Below are 25,597 nucleotides of genomic sequence, written 5' to 3'. Positions count from 1 at the left end.
TCAGGTCCGCATGTGAACAGATTAAACTGATTTATCCAATTAAACTGATTTATTGCTAATCGTGCCTATGCACGGGAATCTTCTCAAATAATGGTCAGCACTAAATTGTTGCTAGACAAGGGCCAGCGGAAAGAGGGGTAGACTTAGTTCACTTGTGACTATGTAGAGATTCTAGGCTGTTCCTTCTTTTGACTCCACCCTCAGCTTCTGCCACTCTTTCTTCTACAGGAACCAGCACTGAGCTAGTACTGTACGTAAAAGGGCTGGCCTGGGTTAAGAATGAAATAGGAAGCTATTTATGCCTGCCCTACTTTATAACCTTTGTTTACTGGGAGACCATTGACATAATATTTACATCTAGTTAGCCTCTGAGTTCCAGGCGAGATTTTATTACCCCTAAATGTGGAAACTCATGGCAGACCTTCATACTTCACCTCTTACCTCTCTCTCTAAAGTGGTTTATTTAATTATTTATTCAGATTTTTTTTTATGGCCACTCATCTCAACAAAGTGATATACATATATATATATATATATATATATATATATATATATATATATATATATATATATATATATATATATATATATATATATATATATATATATATATATATGTTTTCTGAGGTTTTCGCGGGTGCCTGTATGTGGATCCTTGGTTTTTCGGGTTTTTCCCCGCGTAGAATTAAAGGTGTAGGCGCAACGTTTCGATGGAATCCCATCCATCATCATCAGGCTTCTGTTTCCTTCTTCTGGGAGAAGCATGTGGCTGTTTGTTCCTCTTTTTTAAACTGCCAGAGGGGGTGTGTTCTGTGGAGGTGTGCTCTGATTGGGTAGGGGACCAAGTGTGTTCTGATTGGGTGGGAGTGTGTTTTGAATGGTGGGGGTGTTCTGATTGGGTGGGGGTGTGTTCTGAGTGGATGGGCTGGTCTCAGCTGCCAGCTCCAGACCTGAGCTGGTGAGTTGTGCTGCTTTTGTTCGGCTTCGTGTTTGTGGTGGTGCCATGTTTTTATAGTGGGTGTCAGTTTGCTTATTGTGTGGTTTGGAGGGGTTTAAAGTGGCTGATGTTGCAGCTGTAGTTAGGTTTCTGTTTTGTGGTTGTGTGTCTTTATCGTTGTGGGTTCGGATTTGCTTTTTGAATGGTTGTGTGGTGGTGATGTCATGTGATGTTATCATGAGTTTGGGTCTGGTATCATTCTTGGTGGTTGGGCTTCGTCTGTCAATCAAGGCGGGTTTCCAAATGGCTGGTAGACGAGAGGTATCATCTCGTTTATTCATGCTGTGGGGGCGTTTTTCTATCTCAATGGCTTCTCTGATTATTCTGTTGTTAAAATGTTCAATTTTGGCAATAGTTTTGGTTTTTTTAAAATCAATTTCATGTCCCGTGGCTTCAAAGTGTTGGACCAGGGATGAAGTTTGTTCTCCCTTTCTGAGTGAGTTTTTGTGCTCTTCAATGCGTGCACTTATTCTTCTGTTGGTCTGTCCGATGTATGTGGTGGGGCAGGTGGTGCATGGGATTTCGTATACTCCTTGGTTTTCTAACCCAATTATGTCCTTGGGGTTTCTTAGGATGGTGGATATTTTTCTGTCTGTGTAGAATGCTGTTTTGATGTTGTGTTTTTGGAGGACCTTGCTGATTCTGTCTGTGGTCCCTTTTAAGTATGGGAGGAGGGCTTTGCCATTTTCTTGTTCTCTGTCTTGGGTTTTTGTGGGTGTCTCTCTTCGGATTAAGTTGGTAATCGTATTTCTTTGGAATCCATTGGCTGTTAGTACATTAGTGAGAGTGTGTAGTTCGGTTTTTAGGTGTTGTTCGTCAGCTAGGTGTTTTGTTCTGGAGATGAGTGTCTTGGCTACGGAGTTGATCTGTGCTGGGTGGTGGTGTGAGAGTGCGTTCAGATAGCGGTTTGTGTGTGTTTTTTTATGGTAGATAGTGTGTCCTAGGGAGCCGTTGGATTTCTTGTAGACTAAGACATCAAGGAAGGGAAGTTGATTGTTAGCTTCTGTTTCCATGGTGAATTGTATTTTGGGGTGTAGGCTATTGAGGTGTATGAGGAAGTCATCCAGTTTTTCTTTGCCGTGTGGCCAGATTACGAAGGTGTCATCTACGTATCTGAGCCAGAGTTTGGGTTTGTGGTTGGATTTTTCTAGAGCAAGGGTTTCAAAGTGTTCCATGTAGAGGTTTGCGATGACAGGTGAGAGGGGTGATCCCATGGGTGCTCCTTCCATTTGTTTGTATCTTTGTCCATTGTAGATGAAGTATGTGTTAGATAGGCAGTGGTTGGTCAGATCTAGGATGTGTTTTGGGGGGTTGTATTTATTTAGGATAGCTGTCAAGGCTTCTTTGATTGGCACTTGGGTGAAGAGGGATACGACATCGAAGCTCACAAGTAGGTCCCAGGGCTGTAAGTTTAGTTTACTTATGATCTCTATGAATTGGAATGAATCTTGTACGTGTGAGGTGATGGAATTTGCGTAAGGCTGTAGTTGTTTGGCAAGAAATTTGGCTAGATTTTGTAGAGGTGAGCCTATGGAGCTGACTATGGGTCTGAGTGGAGTTCCTTCTTTGTGTATCTTGGGCAGACCATAGAGCTTAGGACATCTGGATGATTTTTCTCTGGGAATGATTGTTTTCTGGATCTCTTCACTGATGGGGGTGGCTTTTATTTTTGATTTTGTGGTTTTTTCCAGGTAGGTGGTGGGATCTGTCTTGAGGAGTTTGTATGTGGAGTCTCGGAGTAGGTTGGATAATTTGGTATGGTAGTCAGATGAGTTCATTACCACCGTGGCGTTGCCTTTGTCTGCTGGCAAATATATATAAAATCCCATTATACTATATTTCCAAAGAAAACCTAACACACACACATATATATATATATCTATATCTATATATATATCTATATCTATATCTATATCTATATCTATATATATATATATATATATATATATATATATATATGTATGTATATATATATATAAAATCCCATTATACTATATTTCCAAAGAAAACCTAACACAGACTTTTAATTCAACTCCAGAACTATTTATAACTTTCTAACAGGCTGGTACCGCTTCTGAATTATTATTTTTTTGCAGCAAAGTCTTTAAGAGCTTGTAATTCTCATGTAAATCTCGTTTTATGATATATACTGTACTGCTGAATGTTACTGTCAGTATTCATGGGTTTAAATGATTTTTGGTTTTTTTTAAAACGCTTCAGTACGTTCAGTTGCTTTAATCTATTTAAAAAAAACCAACCCCGATTCTAGGATGGATGGATGGATGGATTTGTCTATCGATCTATCTATCTATCTATCTATCTATCTATCTATCTATCTATCTATCTATCTATCTATCTATCTATCCATCCATCCATCCATCCATCCAGCCACTCATCTTACCACAGGGTAATCAGGATACCTGTAAATTTCCTATTTATTCCACTTGGTGCTTTATTTTTTGCTTTTCTTATTTTTTCCTTTTTGTGAGACTTTTTTCATGGATAGAGACAGATGGCATATTTAAAAAAGAAAGGTCACTGTGTAACAGAAACAGGGGATGCAATAACTAATTAGGATTTTTTTCTTCTTCTGGGAAGAACTACATGGGTAAACAGAGATATATTTATAGGAGAGTTGCAATTTGAATCAGTAGGTTAATCAGCCGAACTTCGTCTAGAAGGCAAATTTTTGTGAGTGATTGAATGTCAGGTCTAGAGTTTAAAAAGTAGCTCTTTCTGAAAGCTCCTTTTGATTGTGTTTTATTTGATTGTGCGTTCTTTGATTTCTGTGCTGTGCTAGTTTGAAAACCCAAAATTGGAAGTCCTAAAAAGACCTCTTTTTAGAGGTCAGTGAAAGCATAGCTAATGAAATCAGATATTTAAAGGCCTCCTAGAGAGACGTATCTGTGCAGATTTTCTGAAGACAGACGAAGGGCTAAATGCATATAATTTGTGATAAAATGCTGACAGTGACAATTTCTTCTAATAATGAGTAATAGCAGCTTTACTCAATTTCTCAGGCAAAATAAATAAATAAATCCACATGAAACTTTAAAATTCTCCCAAGCCAACCCCTAGTGCAGGGGTAGGCAGTTGGCTCTTTTATGACTCATGGACTTCAACTTCCAGAATTCCTGACTCAGGAATTCTGGGAGTTGAAGTCCATGAGTCATAAAAGAGCCGAGGTTGCCTACCCAGGCCCTAGTGACTTACTTCATGGACACATTCATGGACCTTTCTTGGTAATATCATAGTTTCTAAAATTTCACTATTTAGTCTTCAGTCTTGGGATTCGCTGGCGTTTCCATTCAAGTCGTAATCATTTACTAATGGATAGGGTGAATGTTGACATTCTGTCTTTGGGTTATCTTTGAGAACTGATGTAGTCCCTGTCTTTCAAATGGAAAAAGAGGGGGATCCAGAGACTGACCATAAATACTCTGTCCAATTCTTGATACTACATTCTATGAAGGACTGAGAGAAACTGGTGCAGAGAAAGATAGCAAGAATGGTGGGGGAACTACAGAGTAAGGCATTTGATAAGAGATTGGTGGGGTGGTGATTTTCTGGCTTTGAGAAGAGAAGACTAAGGGGCAGATTTGATAACATTCTTTAGGTATCGGAAACGATGTCCTGACCTCGCTTGGAATACTGCATCCAGTTTTGGTCACCACAGTGTAAAAAAAGATGTTGAGACTCTAGAAAGAGTGCAGAGAAGAGCAACAAAGATGATCAGGGGACTGGAGGCTAAAACATATAATGGATGGTTGCTGGAATTGGATATGTTTAGTTTAATGAAGAGAAGGATTAAGGTAACATGAGAGCAGAGTTCCAATATCTCAGGGGCTGCCACAAGGAAGAGGATATGAATCCACTTGTGATAAAAGCAGCAACTGCCAAAGCTCTTTGGCAAAGGTGGAGTTGATTTCAGTGATACAACTTTAATCCGGATTACCTCCTACTTACCTTTTCACAGTCAGCTAAAGTTGGCTAGGGGCCCTTCGGTGGTTGGATAAAGGGAAGTTTTGCTAATGAGCCACTTTCTAAAATGTGATCAGTTGTCCTTTTAAAGCAGTGGTGTCAAACTGCTGGCCTGCGGGCTGGATACATCATAGCGAAACCGCGCCCACCCCATTGCCGGCAATGGCAAAAAAGTCGCTATTCGTCACGACACATCACGTGACGTTGCGAGTTTGACATCCCTGTTTTAAAGGATCCATCAGTCAACGATACATTTTAGCACATTTCCAATTTATTGAATAGATGAGATGGTTCTAAAAGACTTAGGAGAGCATTGGAGTTTATTCCCACAACCACGATGTGTGACAATCAGTTGTGGGAAGAACCTGTATATTTGAGCTTTCAGCCTGGAGGAGGCCCTGTAATGTTCTTCTACCTGCACAGGGAGACTTAAAATTTTGGCACCCCCTGCAAATGTGTTTTACTTTGGTGATTTTCAGACCACCAGAGTGGGCAGGAGTGTCATAGGGTAGGAGTGTCCAACTTTGGCAACTTTAAGACTTGTAGACTTCAACTCCCAGAATTCCCGTCAGCTATGCTAGCTGGTGAATTCTGGGAATTGAAATCCACAAGTTTTAAAGTTGCCAAGGCTGGACACCCGTATCAAGAGGCTTTGGCAGCTGCTATTTTGGGATGTTTCTGTTTCTCCCCCCCCCAATTGGATTCATATCCTACATAGGCAGAGATCATAACGGATCAGCATGTTTGCTTCTTCCCATTGACTAGATCTCTATAAATATAGCCTTCTTATTTATATGGATGGCATATAGCTTACACATACGTCTGTTAATGTACTTTATAAAGAGTTATGCTAACAGCATGCCACCATCGGACGTCACAGAGTGCCTCCTGCCTAAATTAACTGTGTGAAAGGTTGAATAATCCACCTCAGCTTATTTTTAGCCATCCTGTTTTGCAACTGTTGACGAGGAAGGCATGGCCAGAATTTTCTATTTCTGTATATAAATATGTGTAGATAGTCATTTGGATGCTGAAACCTGTCATAACGTGTTCAGGTTTTGGAAGGTTGGTAACTTGACCATAATGGCATATTTGTCCCCCTTAAGGAGTTAGGGTAGAAAATTTGGAGAAAGAATAGTTAAGAAAAGAAAAAGAAAGAAAAAGAAAAGAAAAGAAAAAGAAAGAAAAGGAAGGAAGGAAGGATAGATTAGGTATCTCAAAGATGCTTTTTCAGGAGCCAACTGGACTTTCTTATTTTTCTTTGAAGACATTTCGCTTCTTATCCAAGAAGCTTCTTCAGCTCTGACTGGATGGTGGGGAGCTGAAGATGGTCAGAGCTGAAGAAGCTTCTTGGATGAGAAGTGAAACATCTTCAAAGAAAAACAAGAAAGCCCAGTTGCCTTGTGAAAAAGCACCTTTGGGATAACTATGACCTGGATGACTGAGAATCTAAGATAGATAGATAAATAGATAGATAGATAGATAGATAGATAGATAGATAGATAGATAGATAGATAGATAGATGGATGGATGGATGGATGGATGGATAGATGATAGATAGATAGATAGATAGATAGATAGATAGATAGATAGATAGATGTTTCTCATTTTTAATCTCCTTTGCTTTCCTTAAAGAGTAAGTGTAAGACAAGAAGAAATCAAATTAATGGGCTGAAAGAGGAGAATTACAATTTTCATTCATTCATTCATTCATTCATTCATTTATTTATTTATTTATTTTATTTATATATTTATTTATTTATTTATTGTTGGGACTTATATGCCGCCCTATCTCCCGAAGGACTCAGGGCGGCTAACAACAATAACGTACAATAAATACAGAAGTGAAATAAAAATTAAAATTAAAGGCCCCTGTAGAATAAATAAAAATAAAAATTAAAATAAATTAAAAATTAAGAGTTAAAAATTAAAAACATAATTAAAATCCCCTGTCAGTCCAGGTCAGCCAGGTGGAAAAGGAGTGTTTTGAGGCCGTGGCGAAAGGACCGGAGATCTTGGGCCATCCGAAGCTCAGGGGGGAGCTGGTTCCACAGGGCTGGCGCTCCCACAGAGAAGGCTCTTCCCCTGGGGGTCGCCAGCCGACATTGTCTAGCCGACGGTACCCTGAGGAGGCCCTCTCTGTGTGAGCGCACTGGGCGATGGGAAGTTGTTAGGTAACAGCTGTGATATAATTATACTATAGCACCTTTCAAACAATACATCTTTGACTGAGGCATGCTAAGCACTGTAGTTGTGTGTATGGGTGCATAAAAAAGTTATGTATGAGAGAAGAAGGGACAAACAAACAAATTTATCCCAATTCTGGCAAAAGCCAAGAGTCTCCAAGAAACAAAATGATGCAATGACACAACGTAAATTTTCTCCATTTTCTGCCTTTAACAGATTTGTTGCCAAAGTGTACAATTCACCTACTTGCTCTGCGAGGTTAGGGGTTACTACACTCATTTACTCCATTTCCCCTGCCAAACGGAATTTACAATCATTTATTTAGCAACTGTTCAAAATTACAACAGCACCAAAAAAAGTTATTTAAGACCAGTTCTCCCACTTACTACGGTCACAGCGTCCCACAGTCTCATGGGTGGCTGGGCAAATGGCATGTATTAACAATGGTTGCGGTGTTTTGGGGGCGGGTGGGATCACGCAATCACTGTTTGCAACTTTCCCAGCTGGCTTCTGACAAACAAAGTCAAATGGGGGAAGCCAGATTCAGAGTCAGATATCAGATTCGCTTAATGACCATGTGATTCACTCAACAACCAGTGTTTCACTTAACAACCATGGCAAAAAAGGTCATAAAATCGGGCATGACCGATTTAACAACAGTCTCGCTTAGCAAGGGAAATTCTGGTCCAAATTCTTCTTGTAAGTCAAGGACCACCTGTACCTTGGTCTTTAATAATTGATTTTCATATCTATACAGGTAGTCCTCGACTTACAACAGTTCATTTAGTGACTGAAGTTACAATGGCATGGGAAAAAGTGACTTATGACCATGTTTCTCACTTACGACCATTGCAGATGGCCTTGATGAAGAAAGGAAAGAGCACGTTGAAATATGGGCACAACGAGTTGCCTTTTGGATAAAATGAAAGTAATATATATACCGTATATACTTGAGTATAAGCCGACTCGAATATAAGCCGAGACCCCTAATTTTACCCCCCCAAAATTGGAAAAAGTTAGTGACTCGAGTATAAGCCGAGGCTGGGAAATGCAGCAGCTCACCTTATGCTCCTCTCCAGAGATCTTCCCTCAGCAGCGGCCAGCAAAGTAGCTCGCACGTGAAACAAGCCTGGCAGAGGAGCCGGAGCGGCGAGCAGAGGCGCCCGGCCCAGATCCTGCAAGGCCCGACCGAGACGCGCCCCCAGCAGCGGAGCTGCTCCGGCTCCTCTGCCGGGCTTGTTTTGCATGTGAGCTACTTTACCTGACACTGAGAAGACCCGCTTGGGCACTCGGGTTGGTGTCAGTCTCCGCAGGCCCTTCTCGTTTCCAGGAACGTCAAGCGCGCTTGGCTCCCCACCCCCACAGCAGGGCAGGGCAGGGCAGAGACTTGCTCGCCCTTCTGACGGCCCTGAAGAGAAACGAAGGGCTTGCAAACTCCCCGCGAGAAGCTGGGCGAAGTGCGCGGCTGGGCGAGTGTGTGCCTGCGCGCGTATTTACGAAAGAAACGCTCCGAGAGTTCTTCTTTCTCCGCCCCCTTGGGGGGAACTCTAGCGACTGCTGTAGCCGCGCTTCTCTTCTCGGCTCCGAAAATAGGGATTTCTACTCTCTCTCTCTCTCTCTCTCTCCCCTCCCCACCCCGCATTCTCCTGCCTCTTCGATTGCGACAATAAAAGGGCGAAGGGTGCGCTGGTTTCTTCCTCCTTCCTCCTCCCCTCCCCTCCCCTCCCCGATTATCAGGTGTGGCTTCGACTTTAGTTTTTGCCTACGGTGCTAGGGAGTTGCCAGTGGTGGGATCGTTTTCGGAGTTGCGTGCTTGGCCCAGAGGTGCAAACAAAATGTTTGGAAAAAGGGGGGTGAGGTGGGGTGGAGGAAGCAGTTTGCGAAGCAGCCGAAATGGGGGTATATAGAGAATGGGAGGTTCCCACCGAGAGAGCCAGCAGAGTTGTTGTCGAAGCACGTCACACGCCTTTCCAACCACCAGAGAAGGGAGGAATAAGAAAGAAACACACACACACACACACACACACACACACCAGGAAATCGAGGAAGCTTGCGTAAGATCTGAAGGAGACACGATCGTGGGAAAGGCACCGAGCGTGCCGTGGAAAAAAAAGAAAAGGTGGACTTGGGCTCGGCTGGTTTCGCAACGGGAAATGGGAAATCCCCGCAAAAGATGCCGGGGTCGACAGCGTTTTTTCTACCTGGAACAAGCAAACGCTGAAGAAAAAACGCTGTCGACCCCGACATCTTTTGCCATTTCCCGTTGCGAAACCAGCTGAGCCCAAGTCCACCCTTTCTTTTTTTTCCACGGCACGCTCGGTGCCTTTCCCACGATCGTGTCTCCTTCAGATCTTACGCAAGCTTCCTCGATTTCCTGGTGTGTGTGTGTGTGTGTGTGTGTGTGTGTGTGTGTGTGTGTGTTTCTTTCTTATTCCTCCCTTCTCTGGTGGTTGGAAAGGCGTGTGATGCGCTTCGACAACAACTCTGCTGGCTCTCTCGGTGGGAACCTCCCATCCTCTATATACCCCCATTTCGGCTGCTTCGCAAACTGCTTCCTCCACCCCACCCCACCTCACCCCCCTTTTTCCAAACATTTTGTTTGCACCTCTGGGCCAAGCACGCAACTCCGAAAACGATCCCACCACTGGCAACTCCCTAGCCCCGTAGGCAAAAACTAAAGTCAAAGCCACACCTGACAATCGGGGAGGGGAGGGGAGGGGGGGAGGAAGGAAGAAGAAACCAGCGCACCCTTCGCCCTTTTATTGTCGCAATCGAAGAGGCAGGAGAATGCAGGGTGGGGAGGGGAGAGAGAGAGAGAGAGTAGAAATCCCTATTTTCGGAGCCGAGAAGAGAAGCGCGGCTACAGCAGTCGCTAGAGTTCCCCCCAAGGGGGCGGAGAAAGAAGAACTCTCGGAGCGTTTCTTTCGTAAATACGCGCGCAGGCACACACTCGCCCAGCCGCGCGCTACGCCCAGCTTCTCGCGGGGAGTTTGCAAGCCCTTCGTTTCTCTTCAGGGCCGTCAGAAGGGCGAGCAAGTCTCTGCCCTGCCCTGCCCTGCCGTGGGGGTGGGGAGCCAAGCGCGCTTGACGTTCCTGGAAACGAGAAGGGCCTGCGGAGACTGACGCCAACCCGAGTGCCCAAGCGGGTCTTCTCAGCGTCAGGCAAAGTAGCTCACATGCAAAACAAGCCCGGCAGAGGAGCCGGAGCAGCTCCGCTGCTGGGGGCGCGTCTCGGCCGGGCCTTGCAGGATCTGGGCCGGGCGCCTCTGCTCGCCGCTCCGGCTCCTCTGCCAGGCTTGTTTCGCATGTGATTCCGGGCCAGGTGCTGCTGAGGGCGAGCAGAGGCGCCCGGGCGACCCCAGCAGCGTCAGGCAAAGTAGCTCGGCCGCGCGCAAGTCCTCGGTAAGTTCTCTTTTTTTTGTTCACTGGGGTATAAGCCGAAGTGGATTTTTTCAGCCCAAAAAGTGGGCTGAAAAATTCGGCTTATACTCAAGTATATACGGTATATATTTTTGGTCAGAGTTATACTAAAAATAAAGGTTCAAAATAGTTATACCATTTCTGCCGTATTCAGAAATATATTTTGAAAATGTATTTAGCCGCTTTTCTTTTCCTTCTCGCTTTGTTTCAGCCTCAGCACAATGGTATTTCTCCACGCATGTTCAAAGCTTTTGTAAGCAAAGGGCACCCCGAATTTTCCTCCGTTCGGCAACAGGATGCTCTAGAATTTTTTTTGCACCTTATCAACCTGATAGAGGTGAGCAAAGGTTAATGTCTTTTTTCACATGAACAAGCTAGCAAAAAGATAATACCAGCCAATCTTGCACAAACATTTAGAAGTTTTATTTATAGATAAATGTGGTACCAACTATCAGGTTTCTGGTTAAGGCGATCTATGAATTTCAATTCTTGTAGAAGCCCATGTAGGATCCAACTAAAAGAAATTTCAAGGACTTGGTACTGGTAGATATCTTAGTACTGGTAGATATTAGGAAGACTAATTCCCTCTCTCTCTCTCTCTCTCTCTCTCTCTCTCTCTCTCTCTCTCTCTGTATTGGGTTTTGTGTATAGTTCTGTTGACTATTTTTTTTCAAATAGTAGATATTAGGGTATTTTGTAACAGGAGCAATTTATTTTCCTTAATGTTCTTCCTGTGAAGAACGTGCTTTCCCTCCTCAACACAACCATTATTTCTTCTATCATGAGCTGAGCTAAGCTTCAGTCTGAACATCAAGTTGTTAACAGGAGTTTCCTCATGTTAGGAATGGACATTGGGAAATTTTGCAGCACATAGAGGAAATCAGTAAACGCTTGAGGGAGAAAACGGTAAAGATCTCTTTGAATTCTAGATTTCTTGAAAGGAAGATTTAGTTCAGCGAAGGAATTCATTTTTCGACCTTCAGAAATAGAATCAGGCAGACTGTGAGGTCTGAGTTTGGTAGTAAACAATATCCTAATCAAGGAACTACCAACTCAGATAAAGAATCCAACATTAAATAAGAGCCTAATCAAGGAACCACCAAGAACTACTACCAACATTTATTTGTATATAAACAGAGCAAACCACACTTTCTCTTAATACTGATTATGTTACCTAGTTGGGTCTTGAAACGTCTGCAAGAAAACAACAAGGACCACCTAGCTACAAATATCCGTTTCTATTGGTACTAAATAGATCAGAGGTGTCAAAGTGCTGGCCCATGGGCCGGATGTATCATAGCGAAACCACACCCACCCCATTGCCGGCAATGGCAAAAAAAGTCACGATACGTCGCGACATGTCATGTGACAGTGCAAGTTTGACACCCCTGAAATAGACTGTCTTGTATGTCTTCTCTGTGGTCTCATTTCTTTTCACCTGCTTTTTTGAATTGAGCTTTGCCAATTCTTCACTTGATAAGAGTAATTATTAAATTATTTTTAAAAAAAAATCACAGGTGATACTAATGATAATGCAATTTCGTTGGATTTCAGCTCCCAGAATCTTTCAGTGTGTGTGTGTGTGTGTGTATGTATGTTAAGTGTTTGTTAAGTATTTTAGAATACCTTGCTAGGCCCCAAACACAGGGCAAATTAAAAAGGGAGGGCACCATGTTCGGTAGGCAATTTTGGGATATAAAGAAATCCTACGCTATATTTCAGATTGTGATATGTTCTGATATTCAATCTCTTGGGGTGGTTTGCAACCCAAATTCTCCAATGCCCTTATTTCATACTGGTATATGATCAGGTTTATTACAAAATTCAGACAACCATAAAGAGGTGACTCCTCGGATACCTTTTATTGATAAATGATCCACAAACATAGGATATACTCCAGCTGATATTAAACATTTCCAACCTTTATTGATTTCACTTGGAGTTCCTTGCTGAAATCAATAAGCTTTCAAGTTATTAAACTTTTATTGGTTTTCATACAAAATAATTTTTTGAAAAATTGAGCGGCATACATTTGAGACAGAGGGAACTTCTGTACTGTTAAATGCTGACTGATATCCTTGAAGCTTTTTTCCCTCAGTGGAGAATATAAAGCTAAGTTTTACTTCCCTGGTCCTTTGTGTGTTGTTTTTTTTCTATGCACAAATCCTTAATCTAGTATCTCCAGAGGTAAATGTATCTATTTCCAGAACCATTAAAGTGCAATTTGACAAGGTATTACAGCTTTCCACAGCTTGACATCCCTTGAGATGTCTCAAACAACAAATTCAATATCCTCAGCTAGAATTTTGAGAGTTCTGGGTTGTAGAAATTGTGGGACGTTCATTACTTGCCTTAATTCTGATTTACTAAGGCTTGCGATGGTGGCGTGGGAATTGTTTGTGTTTTGCAATCTCTCCCCAAGCCAATATATTACTTTTCTTGAAACTCTACTTGTAAAAAAAACCTACGTGGATGACCTGGGATAATCAACAATAGTTTTCCTGAAGGACTTGGGGTAGTCAACAACTATTTTGTTGCCATTATTGATTGATTGATTGATTTAAAGCGTAGATGTAGCCATCCATTTCATAACCAACTCTGGGCAACTCCCAATCAAAATGGTGGCTTACGTGTCACCGTTTTCTTTTCAGAGAAACCGGATTGGCTCAGAAAACCCCAGCGATGTCTTCCGTTTCTTGGTTGAAGAACGGACGCAGTGCTGCCAGACCAGAAAAGTACGGTACACGGAGAGGGTGGAGTATATCATGCAATTGCCTGTAGCAATGGAAGCGGCAACAAACAAAGGTAAAAGTGGAAGAGCCTCACGTGTACGAATTGTCTCTCATTCAGATATCATTCAGGGATGCCTACCTTGGAAGTCCAAGCTCAGTCGCCCGAGTGCCTTGCGTTATGAACAATCTGCTCTAGACCCAGCAGTGAAGTCAGGAAATTTGGCCAAATTCCACGCCATCCGCTCTTAGATGCAAAATGTTGTCGGGGGAGTCATTTCTCATGTTCATTTGCCATCAACCGAGTCCACGCATGACTCCCAATAGATGTATGGCGTTTATTCAGTGTCCCTTGTTCTTCTGCTTAGATGAATTGATTGCTTATGAATTGAAGAGAAGAGAAGCAGAAAGAGCAAGGAGGCCCCCACCAGAGGTGGTCCGGGCACGGATCCCTTTCAGTGCTTGTCTCCAGGCCTTTTCTGAACCAGAAAATGTAGAAGACTTCTGGAGCAGTGCCCTTCAAGCCAAGTCTGCTGGTGTTAAGTAAGTATGGGTCAGGCACAAGAGATCAGGTCCGCACGTGAGGTTCCAATGAAACCGATTTATTGCTAATCATCCCTAGGCACAGGAACATTGTCAACTAGCAAACAATCAATATCAGAGTTAGAGAACGGTCAGCGGGATTGCCGGGGAGGTTGGACTTAGATCGCTTGTGGCTAGGTAGGAATTCTAGGCTGATCCCTCTTTTGACTCTGCCATTCCTGTCAGACATGATGGAATAGACAAGTTGCATTTGTCAGTCCCATTATGCTGATAAGGATTTTCAGGTGCAGCCTTGAGAATTGTCTAGGAAGTGAAACAAACAGTATTTGAGGTAAAGAAATGGGGCTACATGTGAGATTGCTTTACGGAATTGGCTTGATTGAGTATGCTCCCCTCACCACCCCAAGCTGTAGATTGCCTGTGCTTTTGCTGACATTTTTTACGCAGATCAAAGCAATGTTATTCGAGTGGGCATTCAGCCCTGTGATTAGTGTTATGGTCATCCATGCTTTTATTTGTTTATTTAATACATTGTGGATTAGCTAACTCATTCGCATACACAACTCTGGTATTCTTGTCTTTTTAAATATATTACAGTAGTCCTTGATATATGATCATAACTGAGCCTGGAATTACAGATATAAGTTGTGCTGGTCATTAAACAGGTCATCGAATGACTGTGTCCAACTTTACAACCTTGTGGTGGTCATTAAGTTAAACCAATTTTTTTTGCAATGGGTGCTTTTGCTGGAAACCAGAAGTAAAGCACTAATTTCCAGGAAGAAAAAAACCCCCCAAACTTAAATTGCAGTTGGTAACCACGGGACACTGCAAACAGCTGTAAAAGTGGGTTGGTTGCCAGCACCTAATATACGATCATGTGACTGCCAGGTAGGGCGACCATTGGAACTTTAAATCTGGTTCATAAGCAGCCTTGGGGGAGGTCTGTCATAATTTTGACTGGTCCTAAATTGAAGATTACCTGTATTTTCACTTTGTATAGTTGGTTGTTAATTCAGTCATTCAAGATCTACTATGGGATGGGACAGATGAGATACACATATGAAGAATTTTTTCTGGATCCATATCAAAGACATACTGAGTTTCACATTGGCCAACTAGTTGCAATTACATGGATATTTATTTATTTATAGGTACATGCAATTTCTATTTGTATGCTGCTTACTTCCTGGGTGCTTAAAAACATAACTAAACTGGTATTCAGAAATGTGCTGATTCTGATCTTTGGAGATGACATGGATAGTTATGGAGAGCTTCCATGAACTTGGCTTATCCTTTTTTTTAAAGCCATGAAATCTTAAATTTGTGAAAAATTATTGCCTTTTATGGATCCCGATTCTCCTTCATGATTCTAGAGCTTGGAGGAAGTTCCTTCCTTCTCTGCAATATTCTTTATATGTTTATTACATCCCTTTTTCCCCCTAAGTTTTTAAAAGCTTCAAGGATAACCATCTCATAAGAAGTTGCTTCAGCCTCCTCAGTTATCCAAGATATACTTCCCATTAGATTATTTACAAGTAAAAAACATTGCCCTTGGGGAATACCGTATTTTCTGGCGTATAAGACGACTGGGCGTATAAGACGACCCCTGACTTTTGAGAATATTTTCAAGATTTTTCGTCTTATACGCCGGAAAATACTTACATGCCAGTTGCCAAGTGTACGACACAAGCCCGATTCAGCCCCGTCTGATGCAAATGGTACAAAGCCACCCTTTTGAAGCCCAAAGGGGCTTTTCCTTCCACCCACCCTTTGGAATACACTGCGTTCACACGACGCGCTCTTCCAGGCCAGACTCTGCAAACAGCACGCCAGAAGCCTCAACCACCGCGGGAACTCTGAGTCCCCGCCTTTCGGCAGCCTGCACAGCCAAGCGCTATCCGGCTTTGAGATAGCATTTGCAGACGGAGCAGCCACCGCGTCTGGAGCCAAGCCCTGCCCAGGAGGCGGTTGGCCAGGCGGGCCCGGAAGACGCACTAGGGCTTGGGGCGGCCATGCCGAGGCCGGCTGGTGAGGGCCGCTGCATGGTCTGTGAACAAGAGGGGCGCCAAGTACCGCTGTTCCGTACTCCGTGACCGGGCAAGCGATTCTTCCGGTCGGCGCGGGTTAGGCAGTGCCTCGGCAGGAGCAAAGGTGCTCCCTTCCTACTGTCGAGCAGCGCGCCTCTGGGGACCGCCTGCCCCTCCTCTTTTCGGGGACCTGACAGCCAGCATTGGAAGCGCCAGCATGGCCAGTCCTACAGAGAGCAACGGCTGCGACTGCAGTAGCCACCCCAGGAGCTGACGAGAGTTTGCCCTCCATCACCCGTTCGCCATCGGCCGCTTAACCACGGGTCGCCATCGCCTACCTCCATTCACCCAGCGATCCCGCTGTCCAGCAGAAAAGAGAAAAGATCAGAGAGGTGAATAGTATTTTCCGGCGTATAAGACGACTGGGCGTATAAGACGACCCCCAACTTTTGAGAAGATTTTCATGGGTTAAAAAGTCGTCTTATATGCCGGAAAATACGGTAAACTTCCATTATCCTTCCCCCCCCTACTCTTTGTGTCTTCTGAGATAGGAAATCCATAAATAAATGCATTTACTTACAAAAGTCTGCCAGGACCCTTATACATTATATATTTATTAAATCTGATAGCACCCTGACACTGTTACTTTGGCTTAGCCATCTGGTTAAAAAAAATAAGATAAGGGTTACTCTTACCAGATGGTGGAGAAGCATTGGGAGAGGGATCTTGCTCTAGCGGTGACAGTTTGGAGTGGCAATTCAATTAATAAATGCTAAGTGAAATCCCAGCTGTGTTTATAATCTGACTTCAGCTTTCCTTTGCTTTACAGACCTGCCACGATTGCAATGGGAGGACTGGCCATAAAGTTACTTCTTTTTTTTAAATCACTGTTGTAATTGCAAGTGGTTGCTAAATGAGGCAGTTGCTAAATGAGAACTACCCCGTATTTCATTGTTTTCCAGACGTATCTGGCTGGCTGCCGTAGAAAAGAGTAGGAATGGGGCGGGCTCTTGTGTATGATCCATTAAGAGCAGTTCAGCTCTTCTGTTAAAATGATGAAGGTTCTGATCTTGAGTTTTGGATCTTCTAATTTCACCTGGAATTGCTTTACACTTCCAGAACGTCTCTCTTTGCTTCCTTTCCTGAATACCTGGTGGTTCAGATAAAGAAATTTACTTTTGGTCTTGACTGGATCCCTAAGAAGCTTGGTATGTATTTTGACTGCTGTCTTCCGTATTGAATTGCCTTGTGTTCGTTTGTAAGGTTTATCTACTCCAAGGCTGCTTAAGGGCAAAGTTTCTTTTATCCTGCAGAGAATAGCCAAGAAACTCAATCGTTGAGTTTCTCAATCATCCAGGTGACGGTTGTCGCAAAGGTGCTTTTTCCAAAAGGTAACTGGTTCATGGATGCTTCGTGGATGAGAACATTTTCAAAGAAAAAGCAAGAAAGTCCAGTTGTCTTTTGGAAAAAGCTCCTTTGGGACAGCCAAGGAATTTCCTCTTTTCTCTGTTGTGTTAATACTGGAAAATGTTTTTTTTTTAAAAAAACAACAACTCAGTTTGGTGATGACCTGGGAATATTACAAGTCCAAGGCACTTTAAAAATAATTGAATTGTTAATTTTCCCACCCCAAAGAATCAAATGACTATTTTCTACAGAAATAGATTCTGACTGCCACATTTCAACATATTCTGATTCATATTTTTATTTTTATTTTTTATTTTAATTCCATTTATATCCCGGCCTTCTCCGAAGACTCAGGGCGGCTTACAAGCTTAGCAGTAGCCTTCATTCTATGTATATGCCTGCTTATTAGGGCTTTCACACACACCCCAAGCGGCATTATTACAAAGTCAGCTTAATTGCCCCCAACAATCTGGGTCCTCATTTTACCTACCTCGGAAGGATGGAAGGCTGAGTCAACCTTGAGCCTGGTGGGATGCGATATGAGGAACTTTGTGAAACTTAGAATATAGAATAATAGGATTGGAAGGGAAGGGAACTTGGAGGTCTTCTAGTCCAACACTCTGTCCATGGCAGGAGATCCTACACCACTCTGAATTTTATTTGGGTTTGATGGGATGGATACACACGATCATAGAAAGAATTAACAGAATAACAGAGTTCGAAGGGGCCTCGTGGGTCCTCCATTCCACCCACTTTTTCAAACAAGAGTCCCTGTACTTACCCTTGTATCTATTAGCTTACCCTTTACTTTTTTTTGTTTTGTCGTATTTACTTATCCTTGTCTGCGTTAGCTCAACTTTGATTGTGATGGTGAATGGAAAGGATATGACAGAGCCCACGGGATGGCTATGGTGACCGTTATTTACCTAGCTGCCAATATTCTATTTATAGAGATACGATTGCTATTTCATGATTTCAAATGCTGTTTCCCAGCCAAAGTTATGAGGTTGATGTGGGAGGTCATATAAATAGAAATAAATAAGTAAGAGGGCCCTAAACTAATTTGTTTATGGCATTACAGAAGCTTGAGTTAAGTGGTGGTGGGCCTTTTTTTTTGTAGTGGCCCCATGCACTGGAATATGCTTTTCCCAAAGCTAAGCAGAATACCTTTCTTCCTTGCATTATGCACCTTTATTTCGCCATGACTTTGGCCCAAGTTAATAGATTGTAAGAATTCTTTCTGGATAGGTTTGTAGCGTTTCTGTAGCTGCCACCTCACGCTTGCCTTTCAAAACCAAGCTGGCAGGAATAGCCAATACTCCAGAAGATAGGCTTAAGATACAGAAGGATCTGGACAGACTCGAACACTGGGCACTATCTAACAAAATGAAATTCAGTGGTGAAAAAAGTAAGGTTCTACATTTAGGCAGGAAAAATCAAATGCATAGGTATAGTATAGGTGGTACCTTGCTCAATAGTAGTAACTGTGAGAGGGATCTCGGAGTCTTAGTAGACAATCACTTCAATATGAGCCAGCAGTGTGCTGCAGCTGCCAAAAAAGCCAACACAGTGCTAGGCTGCATTAACAGAGGGATAGAATCAAGATCAAGTGAAGTACTAATACCACTTTACAATGCTTTGGTAAGGCCACACCTGGAATACTGCATCCAGTTTTGGTCACCACGATGTAAAAAAGATGTCGAGACTCTAGAAAGGGTACAGAGAAGAGCAACCAAGATGATTAGGGGGCTGGAGGCTAAAATATATAGGGAACGGTTGCTGGAATTGGGTATGTGTAGTTTAATGAAGAGAAGGGTGAGGGGTGACATGATAGCAGTGTTCCAATATCTCAGGGGCTACCACAAAGAAGAGGGAGTCAAGCTATTCTCCAAAGCACCTGAAAGCAGGACAAGAAGCAACAGATGGAAACTAGTCAAGGAGAGAAGCAACCTAGAACTAAGGAGAAACTTCCTGACAGTTAGAACAATTAACCAGTGGAACAACCTGCCTCCAGAGGTGGTGAATGCTCCAACACTGGAGGTTTTTAAGAAGAGACTGGACAGCCATTTGCCTGAAATGGTATAGGGTTTCCTGCCTGAGCAGGGGGTTGGACTAGTTGACCTCCAAGGTCCCTTCCAACTTTATATTGTTATTATTATTAGTATCGACTGCCCTGAACTCTGGGGGGTGGAGTGGAGGGCTGGATGGGAGGATGGATACTTCCAGGGAAACAATCTCTCCAAGATCTGCTTCAAGGAACGGAAAGCAGCTGCATACCAAACCTATGCCTGAAGTGACCATTCTAAAAACATATTGTTTGAACTTGATTGGACATGGGTGCCCAGGGATGGGAGGCAACTAAGGGAGGGAGAAGTTAGACTTGGGGATGCACAGTTTTCAGTTCTGGCTGTCAAACCTTGAAATGCTCTGAACACGGCCATGTTTCTTTCCTTTTTGTCTGCCACAACAGCAATGGGAGGAGGGAGATGCATTCTTTTAGTTAGTCAAAACAAGAACTTTCTTGTGGGAACCAAGGTCGAGCAGTCTAAATGTTTGGCGGGCTGGAGCTACCATTAGGAAGCCCTCCGAAGGTGTTAATTGGGTATTGTGATTTATGACACATTACTGGGTGGGGAGGTCAACTCTTTTTGGGGTGGGGGTGGGGTGGGGTAACTTTCAGCCTTGGTTTTACCTTTGTTCGGGCTGACATTATGTAATTAAAATTGTTCTTCGAGGAAAGCAATTGCCTCAGAGTTCTTATTTCTTCTGGTCTGGTCTATTGGAACCATGACACTGGCTATGCTTTAGTGTAATTCACTTGATTTTTAGTAAACTATACCTTTCTTAATAAATGGAGTTAAGGATCTTTCTTATAGTACTTAGAGGTTCAGGCTGAGGCAGGTCTGACAGTTTCGTTGTTCCTGTTCTTCCTTCTTTGTTATAGACTGTCTATAGTTTCACAGTTAGGATGATTTCCAAATAATTTAATTCATTTCCCATTTGTCCTTTTTGCTTACAGATGTTTCTATAGACATGCCAGATCTACTGGACATCAGTCACCTCCGAGCAACAGGCCTTCAGCCAGGAGAGGAGGAACTTCCAGACATCTCTCCACCTGTGATCATTCCTGATGACCCCAAAGGTACTGCCTACTACCATGAGGATTCCTACCTCCACACCATTCTCCACCACAACTGTTAGTTGATATTCTTTTTGTTCCCTTGTCATTTCGCATCCTTTCCTGTTCGCATGGACCATCTTCATGGATGCCAAGCTACAACATGATCATTGGGAGTCTTGTTTGCAAGAGAAGCAGGCAGTGATGGAATCAAGACCTGGTTCTCTGGTGTAAATGGAGATCTATTGGTCATGCTTACTTTGGTGGATTTGGCATGCGCTGTGTCCATTTTAGGTTGAAGCTGTGATTGAACTGGAGCAGGCTGGAGGTCAAAAGAAAGGGAAGTCATGAACCAAAGTTGAAGAAATCTATTCAAAGAACAACAAGATAATTATCCTGCATCCTGGTGGTCAGTTAATGTGTAAAACCACAAAGAATCTAGAATTCTTTATTGGCCAAGTGTGATTGGACACGCAAGGAATTTGTCTCCAGTGCATAAGCTCTCAGTATACATACAAACAACCAAGTGACAGGTCATAGATCACAAATCATAGTTACAATCAATAATCATAAGGTACCAATAGGAGAAGATAGTGGGAAAGATGAGGAGAAGAAGAAGATGAGAAGCATAATAGCAATGCAGCCTCTTATAAGGGTAAATATCGTTAGGCTTAAGACAGTGCTGTGGGAATGAAGTGTTCAGCAGAGTGATGGCACGGGGGGAAAAAAACTGTCTTTGTGTCTAGTTGTTTCGGCATGCAGTGCCCTATAGCAGCGTCCTAAGGGGAAGAATTGAAATGTCCAGGATGTGAGGGGACTGCATTTATTTTCTCAGCCCTCTTTCCAGTTCATCAATAGAAAACAGAGTGATTGCAGTTGTTCTTTCTGCTGTCCTAACTATCCCTTGAAATCCGTACTTGTCCTGTTTGATTGCTGCGCCCAACCAGACAGTTAACTGAGGGACAAATGACAGACTCAGTAATTCCTGATATACTGTAGCCCAGGGGGTCTTCAAACTTGGCAACTTTAAGACTTGTGGACTTCAACTCCCAGAATTCCGCTGAGGAATTCTGGGAGTTGAAGTCCACAAGTCTTAAAGTTGCCAAGTTTGAAGACCCCTGCGGTAGCCTCTTGTCTGGAGGGAGGCGGGTAGCATCACGGAACCTCTAGTAGGAGGGTTTGACATAAGATAGCAGCTCCACGACTTCCGGTGGCTCCGCGGCGACGGAGGGAGCCTTCCCGGGCTGCCCGCGGCTCAGCTGGTGTTTTTTCGCCCGAAACAGCGCCGATCAGCTGTTCGGGCGAATCTGAAGCCCCCTCCTTGGGAGAAGAGGAGGGGGTGAGCCCCCAGGTGGGGGTTGAGTTCGCCGGGGCCGCCTGAGCTTGGAGCTTGGGCGGCCGAAGGATTGAACTCCCCCGTAGCCTGGGCTGCTCCCAGCTGACCAGCGTCTCTGCTCCGGACTTTATGGAGCAGAGCCAGGCGTCTGCGACCATCCCTGCTTGAAGGAGAGACTATGAAAGGGAAAGAGCAGGCAGAGCAGTACAAGAGGGAAAGATGAAGAGATGAAGAAGATTTTATTTTACTCTCAAGCTTGATGGACTTTGCTTAAAACTTAAAGTGAAAGTGCGTCACAATTGTAAGTAAAAGATGGCGGCGAAACCTCCCCCTAGAACTTTTCGGAGTGCTGGAAATTCTCCGGTGCAACAACAATCATTGCTGCAGGCGTTGCATTCTCCTGATGTATTGACATCGAAGGATCTTGAAAAACATACCCAGTTAATTTTGGAGTCAATGGGTGTTAAATTTCTACAGATGGAGGAGAAATTGGAGAAATTGGAGCAGAGAATGGAAGAAAGGATGGAACAGAAACTTAGAGAAATGAAGGTAGACATTTTGTCCTCAGTGCAAAAAGTTGCTAAATGTGTGGAGGTGCTGGATGATCAAGTGCAAGACTTGATTCAAAAGAATGCTTTATTAGAAGCAAAAGTATTGGAAATTGAAGATTTAAAAGACAAAATTGACAGTGAACAGAGCTTGGCCCAATTTTACCAGATGCAGTTTGCTGTGAGAATTAGAGGCCTAAAAGAGAATATTAAGGAAGATTTAAAGCAGCTGGTTTCTGAGGCTTTTGAGGGAGTATTGAACCATCCAGCATCTGAATTAAAACAAGGTATGGACAAAGTGTTCCGTGTGAATTCGTGGATTGCTAAACAGAGAAAGTTGCCTAGAGATGTGGTGGTTTATTTTGTAAAAAGGGAAATTAGAGATGAAGTTATACAAGCTGCCTACGATACCAAAGTTGTGATTGCTGGTCAACAAGTTTTGGTTTTAAAAGAAATTCCTCCAAAGATTTTAAAGAGAAGGAAGGATTTTATATTTCTTGTGCAAGAGCTCAAGCAAAGAGATATAAGGTTCAGATGGGAGATCCCAGTTGGGTTGAGCTTCATGTATGATGGCAAAAGATACTGTTTGAGTAATGTGAAGCAAGCGCATGATTTTTATAATAATGTCTTGGAAGTAACCCCATCAACACTTCTGGAAGCTGCAGAGGGATCTGGAGAAGGAGAACATCAAGAGGATGAAGATGCACAGATAGATGAGAAGGGTACAGGAGGAGTTCAAGCTGCAACTCTTTTGGATGATCTTAGAGAACAGAGGGTGACGCGTGCTGCCTTAAAACGCTCAAAAAAGAAAAAAAAATAAGACCAGTAGAAATCTATGGAACTTCCACAAAATATTTATAGTTAAGTGGTAGTTGTGTTTTTTAAAAAAAAAAAAAGTTTTGGGATGCTATGTATGGTAATAGATTTTTTTTTTTTAAAATTGGAATTAATGGACAACTTACTACAGAGGAAGAGGAAGAAAGTTTTGTGGGTTAATGTGGGTTAATTTGTGTAACTATTTATTAATGTGCAAATGAGAATATGTTAAGGTAATAGTGAATTGTGGAAGAACATAGATGGGAATGATGCTAGTTTTTTTATTTTAGTTTTTTATATATATTTAGTATTATTAAGGATTGGTTTACTATATACAAGCTAGAGAGTGATGGATTTTAGAGTTTATAATTGTTAGTATATGATTGTTTATGATTGCCTTTTAGATATATACCTTGTATTTTGCTCTGGGAAGTCGGGGGGGGGGGGAGGGGGGAGGAGGGGAAGTGGAGGGGGGGAGGTAGGGGAGGGAGGAGGGGGAGGGGGAGGGGGGGAGATAGGGGGGAGGTAGGGAGGGGAGGAGGGAGGGGGAAGGGGGGGTTTTTTTTTAAAGGAAAATTGTATTTTATAAAACTTTTCAATTAAAAAAAAAAAAAAAAGATAGCAGCTCCACCACTCTGAAGCAAGGAAGGTGTGTGCCATTCATGGATTGTCCGCAAACACAATGGCTCAGGGTTGGAATTCAAACAGATACATTAAGGGGGTGTAATGCATTACTTGTAGCTCCTCAGAAGAAAAGTTTCTGCAGAAGAGGTGTGGACAGAAAAGGTGTGGACTCAAAACAAAATTAAATTCTGCCTAAAGGTCAAAGAGGTTCATTTGGGCTTCCTAGTGTATTTTTTCCCCCCTCTCTGGCTGGTTTAGGTTAGAATTCTTACCACTTCCAAAATGGAAAAGCTAATGACTTTGCTGATGGCAGGCCTGGGGGTACCAGACTGGGGTAGGACCACAAAAAACCTGTTTTTTTTAAAGTTATAGGTGATGATCTAGTATTTATATCAAATGCAGAAGTGGCCAGTTTCCATTTTCCTGCCCCTCCAAAATCCTTTGGTCTCCCTTAACTTACTTTCTTGACTTTCAGATGGCATGATGAACCATTTCATGGAGCGTATGTATCCCATTACTTTTATGTTGGTTTTATTTTTGTTTGAGAAGGCTGAGCTTACTTGCTGCGACTTGCAGAAGCTTATACAGGCTGCACGAGCGCTCTTGGTTTAACTGTGCTCTTCTCCTCCATAACTTTCCACCTGTCCTGGGTCTGCGTTGAGATATCGGAAGGAATCTTAATGCACTGGAGAAAGCTGTTCCCTATCTTGGATTATTCCATGTTCTCATAGTCGATTTGACTATTGTTTTTATTAATTTTTCAACCCAAGAGATTTGCTGATTAATCCAAGGGATCAGTGTTCTGTTTCCAATTGCTAATCAACTGCTCCTTCGAAACTTAGATATGATGGCAACAGGCTCTTTCATGATTTTGTTCCTCCTAACACCAACTAATGTAAAGTAAGTAAAAGAAAGGCAAAGGAAGAAATAAAATTTGGTCTAGTGGTTAAGACACCAGCTAGAAACTAAGGGATTGTGAACTCTGCTTTAGACATGAAAGCTGGCTAGGTAACTTTGGACCAGCCATTCTCACCGAGTCCAACTCACCTCACAGGGTTGTTGTTGTGAGGAAAATAGGAGAAGGAAGAAGTATTGGGTATGTTCTCCACCTTGGATTATTTATAAAAATGATAAAGGCGGGATATAAATAAAACATGCAAGAAAAGAAAAAAAAATGGAAGAAAAGAAGAGACTGGACAATCATTTCTCTGGAATAGTATCGGTTTTCCTGCCTGAAGAGGGCATTGGACTAGATGACCTCCAAGGTCTCTTCTAACTGTGTCATTCTCTTCTCTTCTAAGAGACTTCTGATATTCTTCATAACAGTTATAAGTACAAATATATATTTAATATTTCTAAGGTTACATCATAATATTCTTTCTATAAACCTATCTAATCATCAAAAGTATAAATCACAAGCTCATCTTTGCCTAGTGAAGTTGTGGCAGACTTTTCAAAAGCTATTCAGGACCCAGTTTTGAACTTACAACGGCCATGCATATGTATGTATACACACGTGCGTGCGCAGGCGTACACACACAGTCACGTGACAACAATTTTCACCATTTTTTGTTAGCTTCTGGTCAAAATTCTGGGCTCAGATAACATCATAGGTCAAGGACTACCTGTATTAAAAGCAAGTCTGGGACATTTCCTGATTTCACAACAGAGGAATTTGGCAAAAGTTGAAGATCCACAGTTGTCATTTTTCTTTGCTGTTCAGAAAGTCTACCAGAAAATTTGCATTATTTAAACTTTTTTTTTGCTTCACTCTTTACCAAAAGAATATTATCAGAGATGCTTGCAGATCAGTAGAAAGCAAGATCTTCTGAATCAATAGTCACCGCAGCATTAAAGAGAG

The 25,597-nt window shown here is 42.6% G+C and overlaps 1 protein-coding gene across 5 annotated transcripts in view; it reads left to right on the top strand.

Annotated features, from left to right (window-relative positions):
- USP13 (ubiquitin specific peptidase 13) overlaps positions 1-25,597 on the top strand; it is a 101,501-nt gene that overhangs the window by 65,045 nt on the left and 10,859 nt on the right. For 3 of the 5 annotated variants that reach the window (XM_083363916.1, XM_083363914.1, XM_083363912.1), the window contains 6 exons: positions 10,797-10,922; positions 13,237-13,390; positions 13,683-13,857; positions 17,007-17,095; positions 20,314-20,436; positions 24,212-24,238. In XM_083363916.1, coding sequence (XP_083220042.1) covers positions 10,797-10,922; positions 13,237-13,390; positions 13,683-13,857; positions 17,007-17,095; positions 20,314-20,436; positions 24,212-24,238 — 694 coding nt within the window. The remainder of the gene's footprint in view (positions 1-10,796; positions 10,923-13,236; positions 13,391-13,682; positions 13,858-17,006; positions 17,096-20,313; positions 20,437-24,211; positions 24,239-25,597) is intronic. The other 2 variants (XM_083363915.1, XM_083363913.1) reach the window with 1 other exon arrangement.

The sequence above is a fragment of the Vipera ursinii genome, assembly GCF_947247035.1.
Source record: "Vipera ursinii genome assembly, chromosome: 5".
Taxonomy (NCBI): domain Eukaryota; kingdom Metazoa; phylum Chordata; class Lepidosauria; order Squamata; family Viperidae; genus Vipera; species Vipera ursinii.
This window is presented reverse-complemented; position numbering and strand designations above follow the sequence as displayed.